The sequence below is a fragment of the Camelus bactrianus genome, chromosome 28 (assembly GCF_048773025.1).
Source record: "Camelus bactrianus isolate YW-2024 breed Bactrian camel chromosome 28, ASM4877302v1, whole genome shotgun sequence".
NCBI classification, from domain to species: domain Eukaryota; kingdom Metazoa; phylum Chordata; class Mammalia; order Artiodactyla; family Camelidae; genus Camelus; species Camelus bactrianus.
In genome coordinates this window covers 15,550,461-15,569,673 of record NC_133566.1, presented here as the reverse complement: position 1 = coordinate 15,569,673, position 19,213 = coordinate 15,550,461, and the positions used below count along the sequence as shown (strand labels likewise).

At 52.9% G+C, this 19,213-nt stretch overlaps 1 protein-coding gene across 6 annotated transcripts in view; it reads right to left on the bottom strand.

Annotated features, from left to right (window-relative positions):
* Window positions 1-19,213, bottom strand: part of FAM178B (family with sequence similarity 178 member B) — a 60,727-nt gene that overhangs the window by 16,973 nt on the left and 24,541 nt on the right. For 3 of the 6 annotated variants that reach the window (XM_045519623.2, XM_074354812.1, XM_074354813.1), the window contains 4 exons: window positions 17,438-17,531; window positions 16,989-17,165; window positions 16,668-16,765; window positions 7,104-7,191 (listed from right to left, as the gene is read on the bottom strand). In XM_045519623.2, the coding sequence (XP_045375579.2) occupies window positions 7,104-7,191; window positions 16,668-16,765; window positions 16,989-17,165; window positions 17,438-17,531 (457 nt within the window). Of the gene's footprint in view, window positions 1-462; window positions 1,768-7,000; window positions 7,192-16,667; window positions 16,766-16,988; window positions 17,166-17,437; window positions 17,532-19,213 lie in introns of those variants that run through there. The other 3 variants (XM_074354811.1, XM_074354810.1, XM_074354814.1) reach the window with 2 other exon arrangements.

Here is a 19,213-nt window from a genome sequence, read left to right as displayed (position 1 = left end):
AGGGCGAGCCTCCCTTAAACCAGTGTACCAGGAAGACCTCCATAGGTTTCACCCACATCCCAGGGTTAGCAGGCACGCCAGGTTTAGGAGAACCAGGACCAGAAGAGAGGGTCTCCTCTGCCACTGGGCAAGACCCTCCCTGGCTGAGCTGCTGCGCATACCCGCTGGACCTCTCTGCCAGGGCCCCCTCTTTTCATGTAACTTGTTACTCCGGGGGTTTTCAGCAGCCTTGAAAGAGGAGAGTCTGAGGACTACCCCCAGGCCCATCACTGTGAATGTGAATAATGACTGTACTCATCACCCCGCAACCCCCCCCCCACCTTTTTCCTTCCAGAGGATTTTAAAGCAAATCTGAACACTGAACATCATATCATTTCACTCATAGAGAGCTTCTAACAGGAAAGGATAAGGACTTCTTCCCAAACATAATCACAATCTCATCTTCTTGCCTAAGAAAATTACCAAGGATTCCTTATGTGATCAAACACCTGTGCCCGGTTTTCTCTGATTGTCTCAAAATGTCCTTATGCAGTTGCTTTGTTGGAATCAGATTCCCACAACAACCCCATGCTGCCATCTGGTTAATATATCACTCAGTCCACCAGCCGCCCCACCCCCATTTGAACTGCCCACTCTCTCTGAACAAATGGAGGCACAGGTGTGCATAAATCCAGGTGTCTGCAGCAAGCCACTCCTTCCCACCCAGCCCCTGCATCTGGCTTGGGCGGCCTTGGCTGAACCCCAGCAAGGACCATCAGCTGCCCCAGAGCTAACTTGGCTGGGGCTTCAGAGAGCAGGCAGTCTCTGAGCCCAGGGCCCCTCTAAGGTCCCATGTAACCCTGGGGTGTAGGGATACAGAACAAAGGAGCAGGGCCCAGGGAGTTCACAGAGGCACCAGCTCTTTAGATGCAGCAGGTGTAGGCTGGTCAAGAGGGCAAGGGCTGAGCCCCTGGCCCAGCTTCTTGCCCCAGCCCAGCCCAACCTGGCACACCTGGCTTCCTCTTTCTGAATCACCCGCAGACACCTGCTCAGCATGTCGGCCTGCCGCGGGCTTAGACAGCCCACAAGAGCAGCTGGGCTGGGTGAGGGCTAAGAGTCAGGCCCGGGGCCTTGGCTCCTGGAAGGCGGCCAGGGCTTCTTGGCCAAGTGTGTGATCCCTTTAGAAAGGGAGAGCAGGAGGCAGGGAGAGAGAAAGAGGGAAGGTTCTAGGCAAAGAGAAGCACCATCTGCAGCTTCGTCAAAACCAGAGCTGTGCTGCCTTGTTTAGGCCTTGAAAATCTGGGGAGAGTTTCCAAAACAACAGCCCTGCCCGCTCGCTCCGGCTCACAGCTGTGCAAGCACAGGGGCCGGCTCCGCTGCCCACGCCCCCTAGAAGCAGCCCTCCGGCAGGCAGCCCCGCCCCAGCTGGGACCCTCCCTGCCTGGAGCCCTGGGCGGAGCTGGGCAGGGGAGCACACAACAGAGGCTTTTCCTCTCACTCCGTGAAAACAGCTTCACTCTGCTCAGGGCAGCGAGTTGAGCTGCTGCCTTCTGCTCGCTTATTGCCTTTTGTTTCCAGTGCTGGCAGCCTCAGCCATCCTTTCTCCAGCAGACACACCCTTCTCTGGGATAAGGGCTTATTTGGGCCACGTGGGTCCCAGCAGGACCACGGCCTGACCAGCACATGTCCCCACGTTACCTGCACCGCTTGGAGCCATCTCGGCAAACACTCAGCCCATTAGGACAGACACCACCAGGCAAGAAGCAAATGATCACCCAAAAAGGCAAGGCTTCCCCTGGCCTCATCAAGAGGCGGCAGATGAGCTCCAGTGAGGCAACTGGCCACACAGCGGTCTCTCCTGTGCTCAGACCCCAGCAGCTGCCTCTGTTTCCCCAGTGGAGGAGGCCAGGATCTTAAGTGTCTGGGAGGACCCGGGTGGCCCCGCTGCTCCTTGGAGCCTGTGCCCAGACTGGACCTTCTGACCAGACACTGCACAGCTGCCCGCCCCGCTTCCAGACTTCCACCAGGCCCACCTTCCCAGCGAGGCCCGCCCCAGCTCCCGACCACCACCCAGAAGCCCACAGCACCTGTACCTGCTAATCCCCTTACCCAGTTTTGTTTCCAAAGCATTTATCACCTTCTGACCTGCTATGTAATTTACTTGTCTGTTATGTTTATGATCTGTCCCCCTCCCCAACTAGAATGTAAGTGCCATGAGGGCAGCTTTGGTCACTGCAGTGTCCCCAGAGTCTAACACAGCACCTGGCACATGGCACAGTCGTCCTCCCTTATCTGAGGTTTCACTTTCCACAGTTTCAGATACCCGTGGTCAACCGAGATCCAAAAACACTAAACGGAAAATTCCAGAAATGAACACTTTGTAAGTTTTTTAATTGCACACCCTTCTGAGTAGCATGATGAAATCTTGTGCAGTCCTGCTCCGTTCCTCCCATCAGGGACTCACTTAGGGGCTGTCTTAGTTATCAGTCACTGTCACAGTATCACAGGGCTTGTGTTCTTGCATTCAAGTAACCCTTATTTTACTTAGTAATGGTCCCATGCACAAGAGGAGCGATGCTGGCAGCTTGGATATGCCAAAAAAGAAAAAAAAAAAAAGGCTGTAAAGTGCTTCCTTTAAGCAAGAAGGTGAAAGTTCTTGACTTTTTAAGGAGAGAAAAAAAATCGCATGTCAAGGTTGCTAAGATCTATGGTAAGAACATATCTACCCATGGAATTGTGAAGAAGGGAAGAGAAATTCTAGTTCTGCTACTGCATCTCAAACTGCAGAAGTTACAGCCCAGTGCATTAAGTGCTTAGTTAAGATGGAAAAGGCACTGATTTTGTACAGTAAAATATTCTAAGACCACACACATGGCTTTTATTATAGTACATATGTTACAGTGCATTGTTCTATATCATTGTTATTAATTTTTCTGTGCCTAATTTATAAGTGAAACTTTATCAGAGATAGGAATGTACAGGAAAAAACATATATATATATATATATATATATAGGTTTTGGTACTATCCAAGGTTTCAGGCATCCACTACCCTCTGGAATGTACCTCCCGTGGAAAGTAGGGGCTACTGCATACATTTAATAAGAATTTGTTAAATGAACAAATGAGTGAATAGCAGGTCAGGTCTGCAGCTGGCCTTTCCATAATGGATGCAAACCCTTGTCCCCCTTGATTTCGGCCACTTCAAGCCCGTTTTCCAAACTCCAAACTGGAAGGCATGGTTGGACAAAAGAGCTTTGCTGTGTTGGGAGAGGTGGCCTGGGGTAAGAAACAGACTCCCAGTTTCTCTCCAAAGCTGCACTGCCTGTGTCTTGCCCATCTCGGTAAAGGCTCCCCAGCCTGCCGGGGGCATACATCGTGGAGCCCTCCTCGCCTCCTTCCTCTCACATTCCACATCCCACTGGCCGTACCTGGGAAACACACCTAGAATCTGACCACTTCTCACCACCTACGTCACCATCTCTCCGGGGCCAAACCAGAGTCATCTCTTATCAGCATGACTGCAATTGCCTCCTTCCACCCCATCCCCCATAGTCTACTCGCAATACAGCAGCCAGTGTAATTTTAAAAGATTTCATAAATCAGATTATGTTCCTCCTCTTATGAAAATCTTCCAGTGGCCCTCCACTTTGGCATGGAAGTCAATCCCCCAAGTGATTCCCTACTTACTTCTCTGACCTCAACTCCTGCTACTCTACCTTCAGCCTTCTGCTCCAGCCACACTGGCCTCTGTTTTTTCTTCAACCTAAGAGGACTTTGCCTGCTCCAGTGCCTTTGCAGTGGCTGTTCCCTCTGCCTGGAATGTTTTCTCCTAAGAAACCTATGTGACTCCTTCAGGTCTGTGCTCAAATGTCCCTTCTCTGTTCACCCTCATTCTCCCAACACTCCCTCTCTTCTTTATACTGCTTTACTTTTCCCCATATGGTGTATCATCACCCAGAATGATTTCTTTCTTTCTTGATGCCTGTCTCCCCCTGAGTCTCACGAGGAGGGGACTGAGTTCTGTTCAGGGCTGTATCTTCTGTGCCCTGAGCTGTGTTTGGGGCACACTGATGTCTGAGGTCAAAACCCCACTGTTTCTAGGATATTCCCAGGATTCACGGGAACAACAGGAAGCAGTTTGACCCTGAGACTCTCCTGGACGATACAGCCTTGGGGTTGTTGCATCCTGGCCACCTATAGAAGTCTTGTTCTTCAAATTCAGTTCTCCAGCACCTGTTCTGCTCCTGGGGCCTCAGACTGCAGCCTGAGACATAGAACCAAGCAATCCAAGCATCAGGGACTCCTGCCCAGCAGTACCCAAGAATCCTCTGCCTGGGCACCCACCCCAGATCCTCTCCTGGAGAAGTGGGGAAAGGGGGCGTGTGGGCTTGACGTGGGTGGCTGTGGGGCCGAGGTGGCCCTTTGAAGGCGTGTTTCATGAGGATCCGTCTGACAGGCCAGACTGGAACGGGGAGTGTCTGCAGCCTGGAGCCCTGGGAGGAGGACTTGCAGCAGCCCCGAGGTTGCAGTGGGGACAGGGAGGCACATCGGGAGCAGAGCGCCGAGGGCAGGCCCGAGCTGGTCCGTCTGCCCTTCGAGACGCCTGCAGACGGTCTCTCCTCATGCAGCACCAGCACTGACTCATCCTGCAAGACCTGGCTCAGGACATCTCTGGAAGCCACTTCACTGCCCTCAGGCAGAATTAGTCATGGTGCCCTCAGCCTGCCTCGCTCACACCCTCTTCTTTGAGGTTGTCTCCTGGGGCAGAGCCCGGCACACGCAGGCGCTCAGCCAGGGTCTCATGAACAGACGGGTGCACAGTGGGCACACGGGCAGGTGGGTGGCTGGCGTGGTGGGGAAGCGCTGGGGCTGGGAACCACAGGGGCAGGGCAGGACCCGGCTTGGCCCCTGGCCGGCGGGAGCTCCGGGGCAGCTCTCCCTGGAGGAGGCATCCCCACCCTGACCAGCCCTGTTCCTTGCCTACCCAACAGGGCCCCTCTAGGCCCAGACCACTCCCCTCACCACCTCTGGCCTTCATTGTGCTCCCCCAACTCTCCCGTACACAGGTTTGACCAATTAAAAACAGATGGAAACAAAACCCCAGGCCTTGAACTGACTCTGATGCTCCAGCCACCCTCAGTCTTCCTGGTCAATGCCAAGTGCTGCTGGAGGGTGGCCACCCCACCCCCACCTGCACTCGCTCCTGCCTTTTCTTTTTTTTTCTGAATTTCTTTTTAAAAAAATTTTTTTAAATTCAATTTTTTTAATTCAAAACATTTGCTGTCCCTCCCTTGGATGTCCTTTCTTTTTATTTTGCACTCTTTTTTTTTTTTTTTTAAATTAAGTATCGTCAATTTATGCCCGGTTACAGTAATGCTGTCTTAATTTCTGGTGTACAGCATGGCGACTCAGTTATACATATATATATATATTCCTTTTCATATTTATTGGTCTTGCCTTTTCTGATCTTCACACTCCGGCCTCTCACCTGCTGTGCTCACACTGTGCTCTGTTCTCTGTGGACTTGGTGGCCGTGTTCCGGCCACTGCCAATGTCTGTCAACCAGGCTGCCCCCGCTCCCCACTGGAGCCCTCAGGGACCACTCAGTCTTGTCCCGGCTGCTGAGTCTCCGCCTGCCCCTGCCCCTTCCCCTAATGGGTCGGACCCTCCATTCTTCTCATAGAGGCTCTGTCATCAAGCTCTCTCCTCTGTGAAGTGACCCTTGTGCAGGACCCCTCCCAAGGTCTCTGCCCTGGGGAATGGTCCCTTGCACACCCTGGAACTCAACCTCAGGTTCCTTCAACCCACAAGTCTGCGATGAAGTCCTGTGTGCACCAGTCACTGTGCTAGGTGCCGAGGGACAGCAGTGAGCAGAAACCATCTGATCCCTGCACTCAAGGAGCTGCTGTTGGGGGGTGTGTGTGTGTGTAAACACAGATCCTGAACAAATAAATTTTTTAAAAAGTCAGGAGGTGAGCACCATGAATATTTTCAAGCAGGGTGATGGTGCCAGGTCACTTTGGGTGGGGCAGTTAGGGTCTCCTGGAGGAGGTGACACCTCAGCTGGAACTGGAGCGATAAGAAGCTGCCGCCATGCTACGTCTTGGGGGAAAGCAGGTAAGGCCAAGGGCAGCCTGGGCAAAAGCCAGGCCGGGCCCACCTGGACAAGCCAACCTGCCGGGTCACCTTTCTGAGTTCCTGCCCTCCTCATGGCATCTCAGATTCAGCCATATTGTCCATCCTGCCCCAGGAGGGCCTGGAACATTCTCTGGGCACTCTGGGCAAGGGGTCACTCGGCTTGCCCCGTACAGCTCGGGGACTGCCTTGCCTCTCTGCTGCTGAGCTAGAGGGCTCTTCTGGGACTCCCAGGAGATTCCTGGAGGGCAGGTGGGAGGTGACAGTGTTCTCAACCTCCCTGCCACCCACCACTGGGCTGGCTGTGACCCACGCTGCCGCCAGGGTCCCTGAACTACTGTTCTCTGAGCTGCAAGAGAGTTGTGGCCAGAGAGAAGAGGGTGAGGAAAGAAGGCACTTGGCTATGTCCTACTGCCCCAAGAGTGCCTGACGCTGGGGCAGAAGGGACGCTGGGCATGAGCAGTGTTAATTTAGCAGTGTTTGTTTCCATCTTTATTGTTTTTCCACCTATAAAAAGTAATAGAAGCAGGGGCTGGGGGAGGAGGGAATGGGGATTTGGTGTTCAGTGGGTACAGAGCTTCCGTCTGGGAAGATAAGTGAGCTCTGGAGGTGGCTGGCGGTGATGCCTGCACGAGACAGTGAATGTGTGTAAGACCTTGGAACTGCACACTTCAAGATGGTGAGGATTCTACACTCAAAACTGTTAAGATGGTTAAAAAAAAACTCAAAAGGGTAAATTTAATGCTCTGTATATTTTACCACAATTTTTTGAAAAAGTAACATACATTCCCGGCTCACTGCTCTATCCTTACTGCCTAGCACATTGTTGACATGCGAAAAGTCATTGTTGAATGCAAGGATGTGAGTTAAAAATTCAAACTCACCTTGACTCCCCTGGCCTGAGGCCCCCAATCTTCCGGAAAAGCAGCAGGAGCCAGCTGGCCGAGGGTTTCCCCAGGCCCCAGCAGGTGCTGAGGCACGACTCACCTGGGCCTTCTCCTGCCAGAGAGGGAGCATCTCTTGCCGGCCCAGCAAACGGGCAATGATCAGGAGGCTGAGCTGGCTTCGAAGCTGCCTGTGAAAGAAGGAGCGAGAGAGACTAAGGGCGTGGAGGATGGGAAGCGGGGTGGAGGGCCTGTCTCCACCAAGAGGGTTACATCTTCCGTGCGCCTCCACACACTTGTTGCCCGCAGCAGGCAGCAGATGTCAGCCCCTGGCATGGACTTTGATGTGGACACAGTCCCTAATTCCTGCAGAAAACCACCACTGAAGGAAGCAAAGGAGAGGTCCTGAAGCTGGAGGGAACCCAAGGAGCATAAAGGAAAACCCACTTAGGCCGGAACCAGCCCCACAGAATCCCTGGAATGACCCTGTGAGGAAGTGAAGGACCGGACATCGAACAGCAAGCCGCAGGCAGCCTTCGGAAACGATGCTTCCCTCAGGAAGTACTCAGGGGAGGCAGGACCGGGTGGCGCTGCAAGGCGCCCCTGCCGCTTCCCCAGGCCTCCCAGGTGGTGGGGAGCTGAGGTGGGAATGGCCTCCTCCGAGCTCCTGTGGGGCTGGGCAGGTGATATCTAAAGCCGTTGTTTATCTTCCTACTCAAGAAAGTCAGAGGCGTCAACGAGGCAAGAGGCTCTTGACTAAAAAAGAAGAAGAAAAAAAAGCAACGTCAGGCAGCAGCACCGCATACCAGACAGTCAAACATGGAAAGAAGGGAAACGCTCACACGCAGCTCGTGGGAAAATAAATGGGTAATGGGTACATCCACTCCTGTCCACTGTTGGGCAAGACCTAGTAAAGATGTACAGATGCCCACCCCGTGGCCCAGCAGCCCTACTCCTGGGCACATATGTACAAAGCGCGCGCACACACACACACACACACACACACACAAAGAGAGAGAGAGGCAGGCAGAAGCCCAGTATTGCTGCAGCACTGGAATGGATAAACAGACTGGGTTCTATCTCTGCAGCTCAGTCCCAGGCGTAATGATTATGAATGAGCTACGACACATCCAGCAGCCTGTGAGCCTCACGCTGTTGACTGAAAGACGCCAGATACAAAGGAATATATGTGTATGATTTCATGCATATAAAGTACAAAAAGGAGCAAAAACCAGCTGCTGGAAGTCGGGTCACTGTGAGGCTTGTTGGGGCGGCTTCTGCTCACATTTCATTTCTTGATCTGGGTGCTGGTTTCACGTATATTTGACTTGTAGGAATCCACCCAGCCACAGACTTAAGGTCTGTGTTCTGTTTTCTGTTTGTATGTTGCAGTTCAATAAAACTGCTACTTAAAGGAGAAATTCAGCTGGAGGGGGAGGTAGGATTGCCAGACTTAGGCAATGAAAATATAGGATGTCCGGTTAAATCTGGATTTCTTATAGATAAACGAATAATTCTTTTTAGCGTAGGTTTCTCCCGTGTGGTATCTGTACTTTGGTCACCCTGGGAGGGACCAGCCATCTGCTTCCATTACAGAGCTTGGTGTCCTCTCTGACTCTGTCGCCCTTTCTGCAGAGCTCACAGCGTTCCCACTGATCTTCTAAATCCTGGGGAGAAACAGCCCCATCTAGACTGCCCCATGGGACAGAAAACAGGAGCTCCCCACCCAGCGTCTGCCACACCAGACCCCTGTGGGTGCAGGCAGAGCCCCGCCCCTCACCCGGAGCCCCACCCTCCTGGCCGCAGCACACACCCGGCAAGTCTGCCACCGAGCTATGGGCCAGAACCTGCTCTCCAGCTGTTCCCCAGGAGCCCCAGCAGCAGCTGGGCCCGGAGCACAGTGGGAGGTAGATGGCCCCTCCGAGCCGCTGCTCCAAAGTGAATTTGCAGCCGGAGTCACAAGTCCCGCATCTGGGCTTCATTAATCCAAACCCGGGCCTTTGGGAGCTCTCTTATTTGCAGTGGGTGGGGAGGGGCCAACCTGGGGGTGGGGGTGCTGGCAAAGCAGAGCTGGGGGTGGTCCAAGAAGGGAAGAGGCGGGCCGGGTGGGTCAGGACAGGGCTGTGTCCAGAAAGAATTAAAAAAAAAAAAAAGAAAAACAACAACAGAAGAAAAGCACCAGAAGGAGCACCGAGGGGGAGAATGGATGAAAAGAAAGCCACATCTGAGGGTGGTGCCCCTTGCCCCTCACGCCATCCCGCCTGCCCACTGCCTTTCATCCCAGCCTTTTAAACACAGTCCCCTGCCCTCTCAGCTCCCTCTGGGACACAAGGAGAGGGCCCAGGACTGCTTTTTAGTTTTACACTGAGAACTTACTCAACAGAGGAGAAAAAGCAAAGATGCACCCTAAACACCACCAAACTGTGCAGGGGGCAAGCCCAGGGGCCCACGGCCCGGCTGGGGTTGGTCTGGGCTCTTCCTCCCCTAGAAGCTGCCCAACCCCGCCCAGCAAGGCCGCCCCGGAACTCAAGCCAGGGGGACAAAGGAGGATGCAGAAGCCGCTGGAGCCATCCCAGCCGCTGTCAAATAAGGCAACAGGCTCCAGCCCGCTGCTCACACCAGGCTGGCCTCTGCCTCAGCCCTGCCCCCTCCACCCCCACAGGCCGCTGTTAAGACCAGGACACTGGATTAGCACTCAGAGGAGCCTAAGGCGCTGGAAAGTTTGGAAATGACTTTTCCAAACCAACGGCAGAGCCCAGAGCCGTCAAGTGGAATGCGGGCGCCCTGCTTCCCAGCCTCCAGCCCTCCCTGCAGCTCCTGCAAGGGGGCGGCCCAGCTGGCAGCCTGCGGGCGCTCTGAGGACAGCAAAGGCCCCTGGCAGCGCGGGCCACTGGGATGACAGGACAACCACACGGGTCAATGCAGCCCCTTCAGAGGGGAACCAAACCCTGCCAAGGCTGAACTACCCTAAAAGGCCATCAGGCATCTGGCCAAAGGCGTGAGCTGCCTTTTCCATGTCTCTAGGGCAGCTCAGGAAGCAACAACAGTGGCCTGTTCCGCGTGGAAACCCTGCCCAACACCCTGCCGCAGGGCCTCTGCCTGGCTTGCCTCTCCGGGGCTGTCCACACCACCTCTCAGGCATCACGACCAGCTCTCACTCCACCCGCCCCTCCATCCTTCCCTTGGAGTCTTCTGTCTCATACGTGAGCACGTGCTACCCAAGCAGGAAGAACCAGGGTCTGGGCTCAGAGGTGAGGATGACCTCCTCAGTGGTCTGCCCGGTCATCCACACCCACGCTAGGACCTCATGTGTGTGGGCACAGGCAGTGCGGACAGGAAGAGACGGAGGGATACAGACAGCCTCAGAACCACGCAGTGGAGTACTACGGGGCAACGAGAAGGAACCATCTGCAGCCCGCTCTCTCCAATGTGGATGAGTCCCACAAGTGGTGCTGGCCATGCCAAGGAAGCCAGATACAAGAGAGAACGCTCTGCCTGGTCCCACTGGGGTGTAGGTTCAAAAGCCAGCAAAACACATCTATAGGATGGAAGTTGGGGAAGTGGTTTTCTTGGCAGAAGGAGTGCCTGGGAGTGGCCCCAGGGGGCTTCTGGGGAGCAAGTGACGTTCTCTCCAGTGATAGAGTGGTGGTCACACAGACGGCTGGCAAAGTGCACAAAGTGCACAACGTGCCCGCCTCTGGTGTGTCCTTTCCTGCGGGCGTATTATGACTAAATATATAGGTTACTACCACTTAGTAAGTAAAGTTCATATGGACAATCATAGCCCCACTCCCATCCTTCTCCCTCCCTCTCTTGGTATTATGGTAAAACCCATAGACCCTCAGGCTTAAAACACCTTAAGTCACCTGGTCTCATGTTCTAGAACCTGTGTATCCATCTGTTCAATTAGGGCCTCTGCATACTTGAAGGAATTCATCATACTTCCCATGGTGGCCCCTTCCCCAGGGCAACAGCCACACTCTTCTATTTTCAGATCTTTCTGACATTCCAGGTTGGGTCCTCCAAAGGCCCTCAGGGTTGTCAACTCTGCTGTGAAGTGAGGCACTCAGAGCTGAAGCCAAAGCTCATCTTCAGGGCAGCCCCACAAGGCTCTGCAGTTGACAGATTGAGCCCAAAGTCTAGTTCACACATCTTACTATCAAATCCCGTTACCCAGATCCTGCTCTGAATGGTGTGACTGGGTCTCTCCCACTCAGCCCATCATTATGGTCTATTGAGATCTTCTGGGATCTTCAATTTGCTGTCAGTTGCGTTCATGTCATATGCGAACCTGACCGTTGTTCTATTAATGGTCTTGTCAAGACATGGGGTTTGCCCTGGCCAACGCATCAATGGAGAAGGAAGTCTGGGTGGCCGCCAGGGCCTGCCCTCCAGGTGGACTCTGATGGCCGGCCAGCAGCACCTTCTGATGACAAGCCCATCTAATTCTACATCACTCAGCCCACATTTCTTAAGTTGTCCACAAGACACAATGATCATCTCCATAAAATGCCTTACAAAAACCTAGACAGTCCTCTCCAGAGTACTATTCTGGTTAGCCTGTCAAAAACTAAATGAGGCTAGTCTGGTATGATTTATTCTTAGGAATCCTAGAAAGCAGTGCTTCCTTTTCTATGTATGTGCTTGCAAACTATCCCCTGGGGAGTTCTGCTGAGGGATACATCAAGTCCACAGTGCTGAGTGAAGAAAGCACCTTCTACACCCTCCCTCTCCATCTCCCAGGGGCTCTCCCACCTCCAGAGGTCTCTGCGGGGTCAGGGCGCCCCACCAGCACATCGCCCAGGACTGACGTGGGCCATCCATGCACTGGCAAGGTTGGAAACGCATTCCACATAGCTAGGCGCCGTCATACTGTCTCCTCCACTATCTTAGGCTGCAATCCCCTCTGATCAATATTTGAGTCCAGATGAAAAATTATGCTCCTCGACAAAGAAGACAAAAGCAAAATAGGAATTACGTGATGTTGTTCCCTCTTCATCAGTGTTTCCCTGTCAGCGCAGAACAGCACTCACTCCTTGCGGCAAAAACACCCACACAGGAGCCCCTTCTATGGGCCTTTGCTTTTCCCAACAGTACAGTCCCTGGTCCGTGCGATTTGTCTATTTGCCTTGCTCGTGTCCCCTTCTTTCCATCTTCCACATCTTTAAAAACTGGAGACCAGGCAGGAGCTCCGGGTGCAGCCCCTGCCACCTCTAGACACTTCCTGCTTTTCCCCGCACCGGGTCTACTTGCAGTCCATGTTCCAAGTTGTACCGCAGGCTCTCCCAGCCCACCTGAACCATCTTCCTTCTTGGAATCTACTACTAAAAACTTCTCTCTCTCTCTGCTTTCTGAAATCTGCCCTCCAGAAGCAACCACTCCACAAGCAGGCTCCTTGAGGCCCTCCTCCTCCGTGCCAGGGTCCAAGGACCCAGAGAGCAAAGCCACAGCGCCGCTTGTCCTCACGAGGCTCACAGCCCAAGGGGTCGGCAAAGGGCACCAAAACCCAGGGCTCTGCGTCAGGAGGTTTCTTGGAAGAAGAGATGCCTCATCTGATCCTAATTTTGGGGGGTGAGGAGGGGAGGGGAAGAGGCTTCTCTAAGAAGAGGGGACAGATGTTGAAAAGGTGGTGAAGGAGGATCCCAGAGCCTGGGAACATCAGCTTTTAGTGGACTGGCTCCCTCCCAACAGGGCTCCTGGGCACGCTGGCTGCGGAGGCTTGCTGGGACCCAGCTGGAGACCCTGGACAGAGCTGGGTCTTTACGCAGCTCCCTGGAGCCACCCCAGAGGGGCGGGGGTCCCAAGACAGACTTTCCTTCGAGAACCTCTTCTTTCCATCAGCCCTGCTTCCGGTGGTTTGCTCTAGTCTGTATTTTCATTTTTCACGGTTAAGCTCAACGTTGCCTTAAATTTACAGCGCATCCCTTGAAGTCTTGGTCAACAAGGAGAGGGGGCGGGGGGGAGCGGCGTGTGTCACGCACATGTTAGTGGGGGTTCTTGCTTTGTGCTTTGCCAGTCAGTAGACGAAGAAAGTGACAGCCCATGGTACAACAATACGCCCTCCTTCCTGGGGTCCGTCTGGGCACTGAGCCCAGTAGGGCAGCCCCCAGCAATGGGAGAACAAGGCCACCGGCAGGCTCCTCCAGCATCAGCACCACAAGGAGGGAGGAGGGGGCTAACGAGAGACCACAGCGCCTACAGTGCAGCTGGGAGAAAGGCCGAGGAGCCCTTTCTGATCCTCGTGGACCGGCTGCCAGAACCTACACTGAAGGGGAAAGAGGGTCGGGGAGGAGACAGTGAAGTCCACGCAGAGGGGGAGTGGGGACAGGCTCCGTGGCACAGGCGCAGGGGGAGGAGGAGCCGCACTCCTAGGTGCCTTTTGGATTTTGTTGTATTTGACTGCTTTATCTGTTTAGAAAAAGAAGTAAAATGTCTAAATAAACGCTTACGTAACACCCACCCGATGACCTCTCGGCAGGGGGTCTGACCCTGGTGGATGTGTCTGTCTGAAAGCAAGTGAGGCTGCGCCACCACCGTTTTCACCAGGAGCATTTAAGGTACGCTTACCAAGGGCCCCGGAGCTGCAAAATGACACTCTCTGAAAGACACTGATTCTCAGGATCACAGTTTGGCTAACAGATGAACAATGTCACGAAGTTAGGATATGATGAAGGTAGTAACAAATCAGCTGGGAAAGAATGGATTAGTAAGACAAAAAAAAATTGGTGTTGGGTCACTGGCTCTTTGGGGGTGGAAAAATCAAGTTAGATCCCTGTCTCGGACCTACAAAAAATAGATTCCAGATGGGATGAAGAGCCAATAGAAACAAAGTTATATAAGTACTGAAAGAAAATAGAACACAATATTTTTATGTTTTTAGGGTGGGGAAAGCCTTCTTTTTCAAGACACGAAGATTCAGTTACAATAAACTCTCTGTACTATCCACATAAACTTTTCACTAAATCTAAATTTATTCTGAAATTAAGTTTATTTTGAAAGTTTATTGAAAAAGTGAAAAAAAAAAGGTTCATGGAAAAACATAAACAAAGGCTTACAAAGGACAACTTACCGCCTTAGGGGAAAATACGGTGTCTGAAACATATATGCTAAGCAACTTGAAAATCAATGTAATTAAGAAGAAAATAAATTACCTGATAGAAAACTGGGCGAGGACCATCAAGAGATAATTTATACTAAGAGAAACACAAAAGTCCAATAAACGTATGAAAAGATTCTCAACCTCACTGGCAATTAGGGAAATGAAAATTACACTCACTGGATGAGGCTCTTCAGTTACCAGATTAACTGAAACTTAAAAGCAGAACAGAACACACAGTGTTAATGACAGTGTGGACAAACAGGCATTTTCACGTCTATTTGGTGGTATTATTAATTGGTACTGCTTCTTTTTTGGAGGCCAAATTTTAAATATATGTACTTTAGGGTGGCAATTTCAAAGAATTTACCCTATAGAAATATTTGCACAGATGCACAAAGATGTCCAAATGTATATTGGACAAATATCCCTAACAGGGGACTTGCACGCAAACTAGCTGCAGCTACAGAAAGAAAGAGGTCCAACACACACACACACACACACACACACACACACACACACACACACACGTGCAGGCACTTCTCAGACAGACTGCAGGCTTGGTTCCAGACCACCACAATAAAATACATATTACAATAAAGCAAGTCACGTGAATTTGTTGATTTCCCAGTGAATATAAAAGTAGCGTTTATGCTCTACTGTAGTCTATTAAGTGTGCAGCAGTATTATGTCTGAAAAAACCATGTACATACCTTAATTAAAAAATACTTTATTCCTAAAAAGTGCTAATCGTGATCAGAGCCTTCAGCAAGTCCTAATCTTTTTGCAACAGTAACATCAGAGATCACTGATCACAGATCACCATCACAAATATAATGATGATGAGAAAGTTTGAAATATTGCAAGAATTACCAAAATGTGACACGGAGACACAAAAGTGAGCAAATGCTGTTGGAAAAATGGTGCCGACAGACTTGCTTGATGCAGGGTTGCCACGAAGCTTTGATTTGTTCAAAACGTAGTATTTGTCAAGTGCAATAAAGCAAAGAAGCACAATAATATGAGGTCTGCCTTACACAGATACATTTACATAGTGTACATATGGATGTCACGTATGTATACGTAAGTATATGAGATACATATACAATACATACATAAGGGAAAAACAAATACGAATCACGTGGCCTGGTTGCAGCGAGTGGGAAACTGGGGCTTTGGAGGCCAGGCTAAAGCAACTGCACTTGGCTGTGCAGGTGACGGGAGCGGGCAGGGCAGAGCAGTCAGCCACTGGAGGAGGAGGCAGGGACAGAATGCCACTGCCACCGTCCAGATGCTAAAATGAAAGGAGGGGTGGGAAGAAGCTGGCCAATTTAAAGCGACCCAGACAAGGCCCCTGCTTTCATTTCAAGAAGCTGACACAGAAAGGCAACTAGAAGCAAGGATTTCAGATTTAGAAGGCAGAATGGACACGATTTAGGGGTGAGCAGGGATGAGCTGGGGGTGGGCGAGCCCCAGCACTGCAACTTGTGACTTGTGCATCACCTACAGGTCTCAGACAGAGCTTCTAGAAGCCCAGTTCTTCCCAATATAGAGCAAAAACTTCCCTTTCAGGACTGTGGGAAGGCCTCCTTGCTTTCAACCAGATTCACAGAAAAGAGATGGAGCTTCCCATTTTAGGAATGAATTGGAGCCCAGATGATGGCTAAGGATGTGAGTCTGAAGGGAACTCCAAGCTGCTCCCAGAAGCCGTCCCTGGGCAGGGTCTCTGGGATGGCCGCAGTGTGGCCGTTGGGTGCTTGTGAAGGCTGAGCAGTTCCTGGAGAAGGCCCAGGACAGGCCCGGTCAGAAGGGTGGGAAGGGGTGTCATTCTAGGCGGGAAGAGCTGCAAAGCGTTGGCTGGAGAGGACGCGGGGAATGGTTCTCGCTGGGAAGGGCAAGGAACCCCCGCAGCTGAGGCCTCAGGTGGGAGAAGGAAGGAGAGAGGGCAAGAGACTGAGGCGGGTCCAGCGACTTTTGTCCGACTCTCCCCATGAGCTGAGTTTTGTTTATTCACCTCTTTCGTTCATTCGAAAAGAATTTACAAAGCGCCAACAGCGTGCCAGGCCCTGCTCTGGATGGCAATGACCCCAGTAAGAGACCTGCTCTCCTGGAGGTGACGAGGAGAGGGAGCCCTGAACAAGGAACAAACAGTAAGATAATTTCTGGCAGAGATCAATGTTGCACAGAAAATAAAAGAGAATGATGAATGGAGAGTTTGGGAGAGGGGTGGGAGGGGGTGGTGACTGGGGACACAGTGCAGCTGAGGTCTGAACGTCAAGAGGGAACCCTCCCTCCACCAAAGACGGGAGGGAGCAGTAAAGGAGGGCCAGGATGCTGCAAGTCTGCAGCTCATTGTACAAGGCAATTGTTTTGCTAATAAGACCATGTGAAGAAAATTAGGCTCTTTTCTGTTTGTAATGAACTCATTAGTGAGTGGTATTTTTAGTTCTCTCTCCTGGGTTTTGGAGATTGGGCGGGAGGGGGAGGTTTGCTGGGACTAATGGGGCGGATTGTGGATCCCCACACCCCACCCTGTCGCAGGGGCCAGGGGCAGCAGGGAGGTGCACCCACCTGCTCCGGGAGGTCACGTCCAGGAAGAGCTGCACGAGGGCCAGCAGGTTGTGGTGGTGATCAGATGCCTGGCTCAGGGTGCAGCACAGGTGCCGGAGCTGTGGGGCCGGCGAGCATTAAGGTGGGATACAGGGAGGGCGGGGGGTGCCTTCCACCCTGCCCTCCCCACCAGCCCCCTCGAGGGAGGCCCAGAGAGTGAGAGGGTCGGTGTGGAGGCCAGGTAAGGGAGGCACCTCCGAGGTGCCCTGGGGGCCACATGAGAGCGCGCGGGACCTCACAGGTGAGGCGGGGGCTTGGGCTCTGGCTCTGGGTCTGCCGTACCTTCCCCGGCCACTCTCGGATGTTCTCCAGGAGCAGGAGCAGAAGCTGCTGGAGGTCAGTCTTGGGCAGCAGGCGGAGCCCCACGTCCAGGCTGGCCCGGCACAGCAGCTCCATTAGGCCCAAGAGGTGGCGGTCAGTGTAGGTCCCCGGCTGGGCCAGGGCGCACAGCGTGAGGAACTGGAGAGCAGAGAGAAGGCTGGGCAGAGGCAGCCGCCTTGGCACTGTGGCCCTCGGCCATGCTGGGAAGGAGCTGAGAAAAGTGAGGCCTGGACTCGCCCCCTTGGGTCATCATGGGCCGGCCTGGGGGTGGAGGGCGTGAGCTTCTACAGCCTGGGTCCTGGCAGCCAGCACGGGGCCTGCGGCGGTGCTGGGCACTGGGGGTGCTCGATGGTACTCGCTGAATTAAAAGGCTGAACAGGTCTGACAGCAGACGGACGGGGGTGGCTCACCTTACAGATGCAGCTCAGGCTAATGTCCAAAGCAGCCTCCCGGGGGGTGTCCTGCTGCTCACTCCAGCGTGGGCTGGCCGCACTTTTAAGCATGCTAAGGTGAGACAAAAACAAAGGAAGGAGGGGGAGGGTACAGCTCAGGTGATAGAGCACATGCTTAGCATGCAAGAAGTCCTCGGTTCAATGCCCAGTACCTCCCCCTCAAAAAGTAAAATAAATAAATTAAAAAAAAAACAAACAAAGGAAGGGAGACAGGAGGAGGCGGGCACAAGGGGAGAACTGAGGGAGAGAAGGAGGCCTAAAGAGATCCGTTCAGAGCCTGATGCCCTGTGTGTGCTTGTCCTCTCCTGCTGCGTGACAAATGAGCCCCAAATGCAGCTTAAAAACAAAAATATGCATTATCTGGTGTGGTTTCTGAGGGTCAGGATCCAGGGACAGCTGAGCTGGGGGGCTCTGGCTCAGGCTCCCCCCGAGATGTTGGGGATGGGGGCTGCTGTCATCTCAGGCTTGACAGGGCCAGAGGAGCTGCTTCCAAGCTCACTCACGTGGTCATAGGCCTTGGTTCCTGCCACGCAGGCTTCTCCACAGGGCACCTCCACTTGCCCTGGTGTCCCCTAAAGAGAGTGACTTGAGAGAGGGGAAATGCCCCAGACAGAAGCTGCAGCCTTTTATAACCTAACCTTGGAAGTGACATCACTTCTGCTGATTTCCACTGGCCACATGGGCCAGCCTGACTTGGTGGGAGAGGGCTGCATGAGGGGACAAATGCCAGTAGATGGGGGTCACAGGGGCCTCTTGGGGGCTGGCTCCCCAACATCGCTATTCCTATACTTGGAAACCAGAAAATCATATTCCGTTGCCCCCAAAAACGTCTTCCTCAAAAGAATTCTTGGTCCACCCGGGTATGGTGAGCCTGGGCATGCAGCAGGAAGCACGCTGTGTTGTAGCTTACATCAGCATAGCTTCCCACGTGTGCAAGTCAGGTGAAAATCACAGTAAACGTGATCCTCAGAAACACCTCCAAACGTGTTCCATTACCATGCTGCCCACAGACAAGCCGAGCACGGCCAGTTTCCCCCGGGGAAAACAACCTGGATGAAGTTAGAGGCCAGGGTCACGTTTAAAATACCCTCTTTAAAGACCAGCATCACACTCAAGGTGGCGAGGGCCTCACAGTGAGAGGGGCGTTAGTGGACAGCGGAGTCACACCACCCTCTGCACAAGCTCCCCAGGCACATGCTCCCTGGAGCGGCGGTGCCCTTACTCAGTGAGGCTCTTTCTCTGGCCCCGTGTATACTGCTGATTTCAAGTAAGTGAGGTGAATATATGACCAGGCTCCCTTTGCTGTCGCTTCCGCTCCTCCACTCTTACTAAGTATCTCGGAGTTCCCAATAACAGTGGACTCTATAAACGAAGACACTGATAATGACAACCACACTGTCAACAATAAGACACTCGGATGCAGCCATCCCGGCTACACCACCAGCTGGGGAAGTCTGCTCTTCTTGGCGCTGGTGCTGCTTCTCAGAGAGGAAAAAAAGAAACCCATCTCTAGGTGCCCTGAAAGTTGGTGTCAACAAACCGAAGTTGATGGGGGCAGGGCGAGACTGGGCTCAGCCATTCTTTCAGATTTGAGCATCAGGGCACATGCCGCCCCGTGTCAGTAAGCAGAGGGAGTCCCGGTGTGTACCAGTCTGTGAGCGCGCGCCGGGCACGCAGCATGGGTGGGAATGCCTTCAGGTTTCCCAAAGGGTGGGAGCAACCACAGAGCTGACT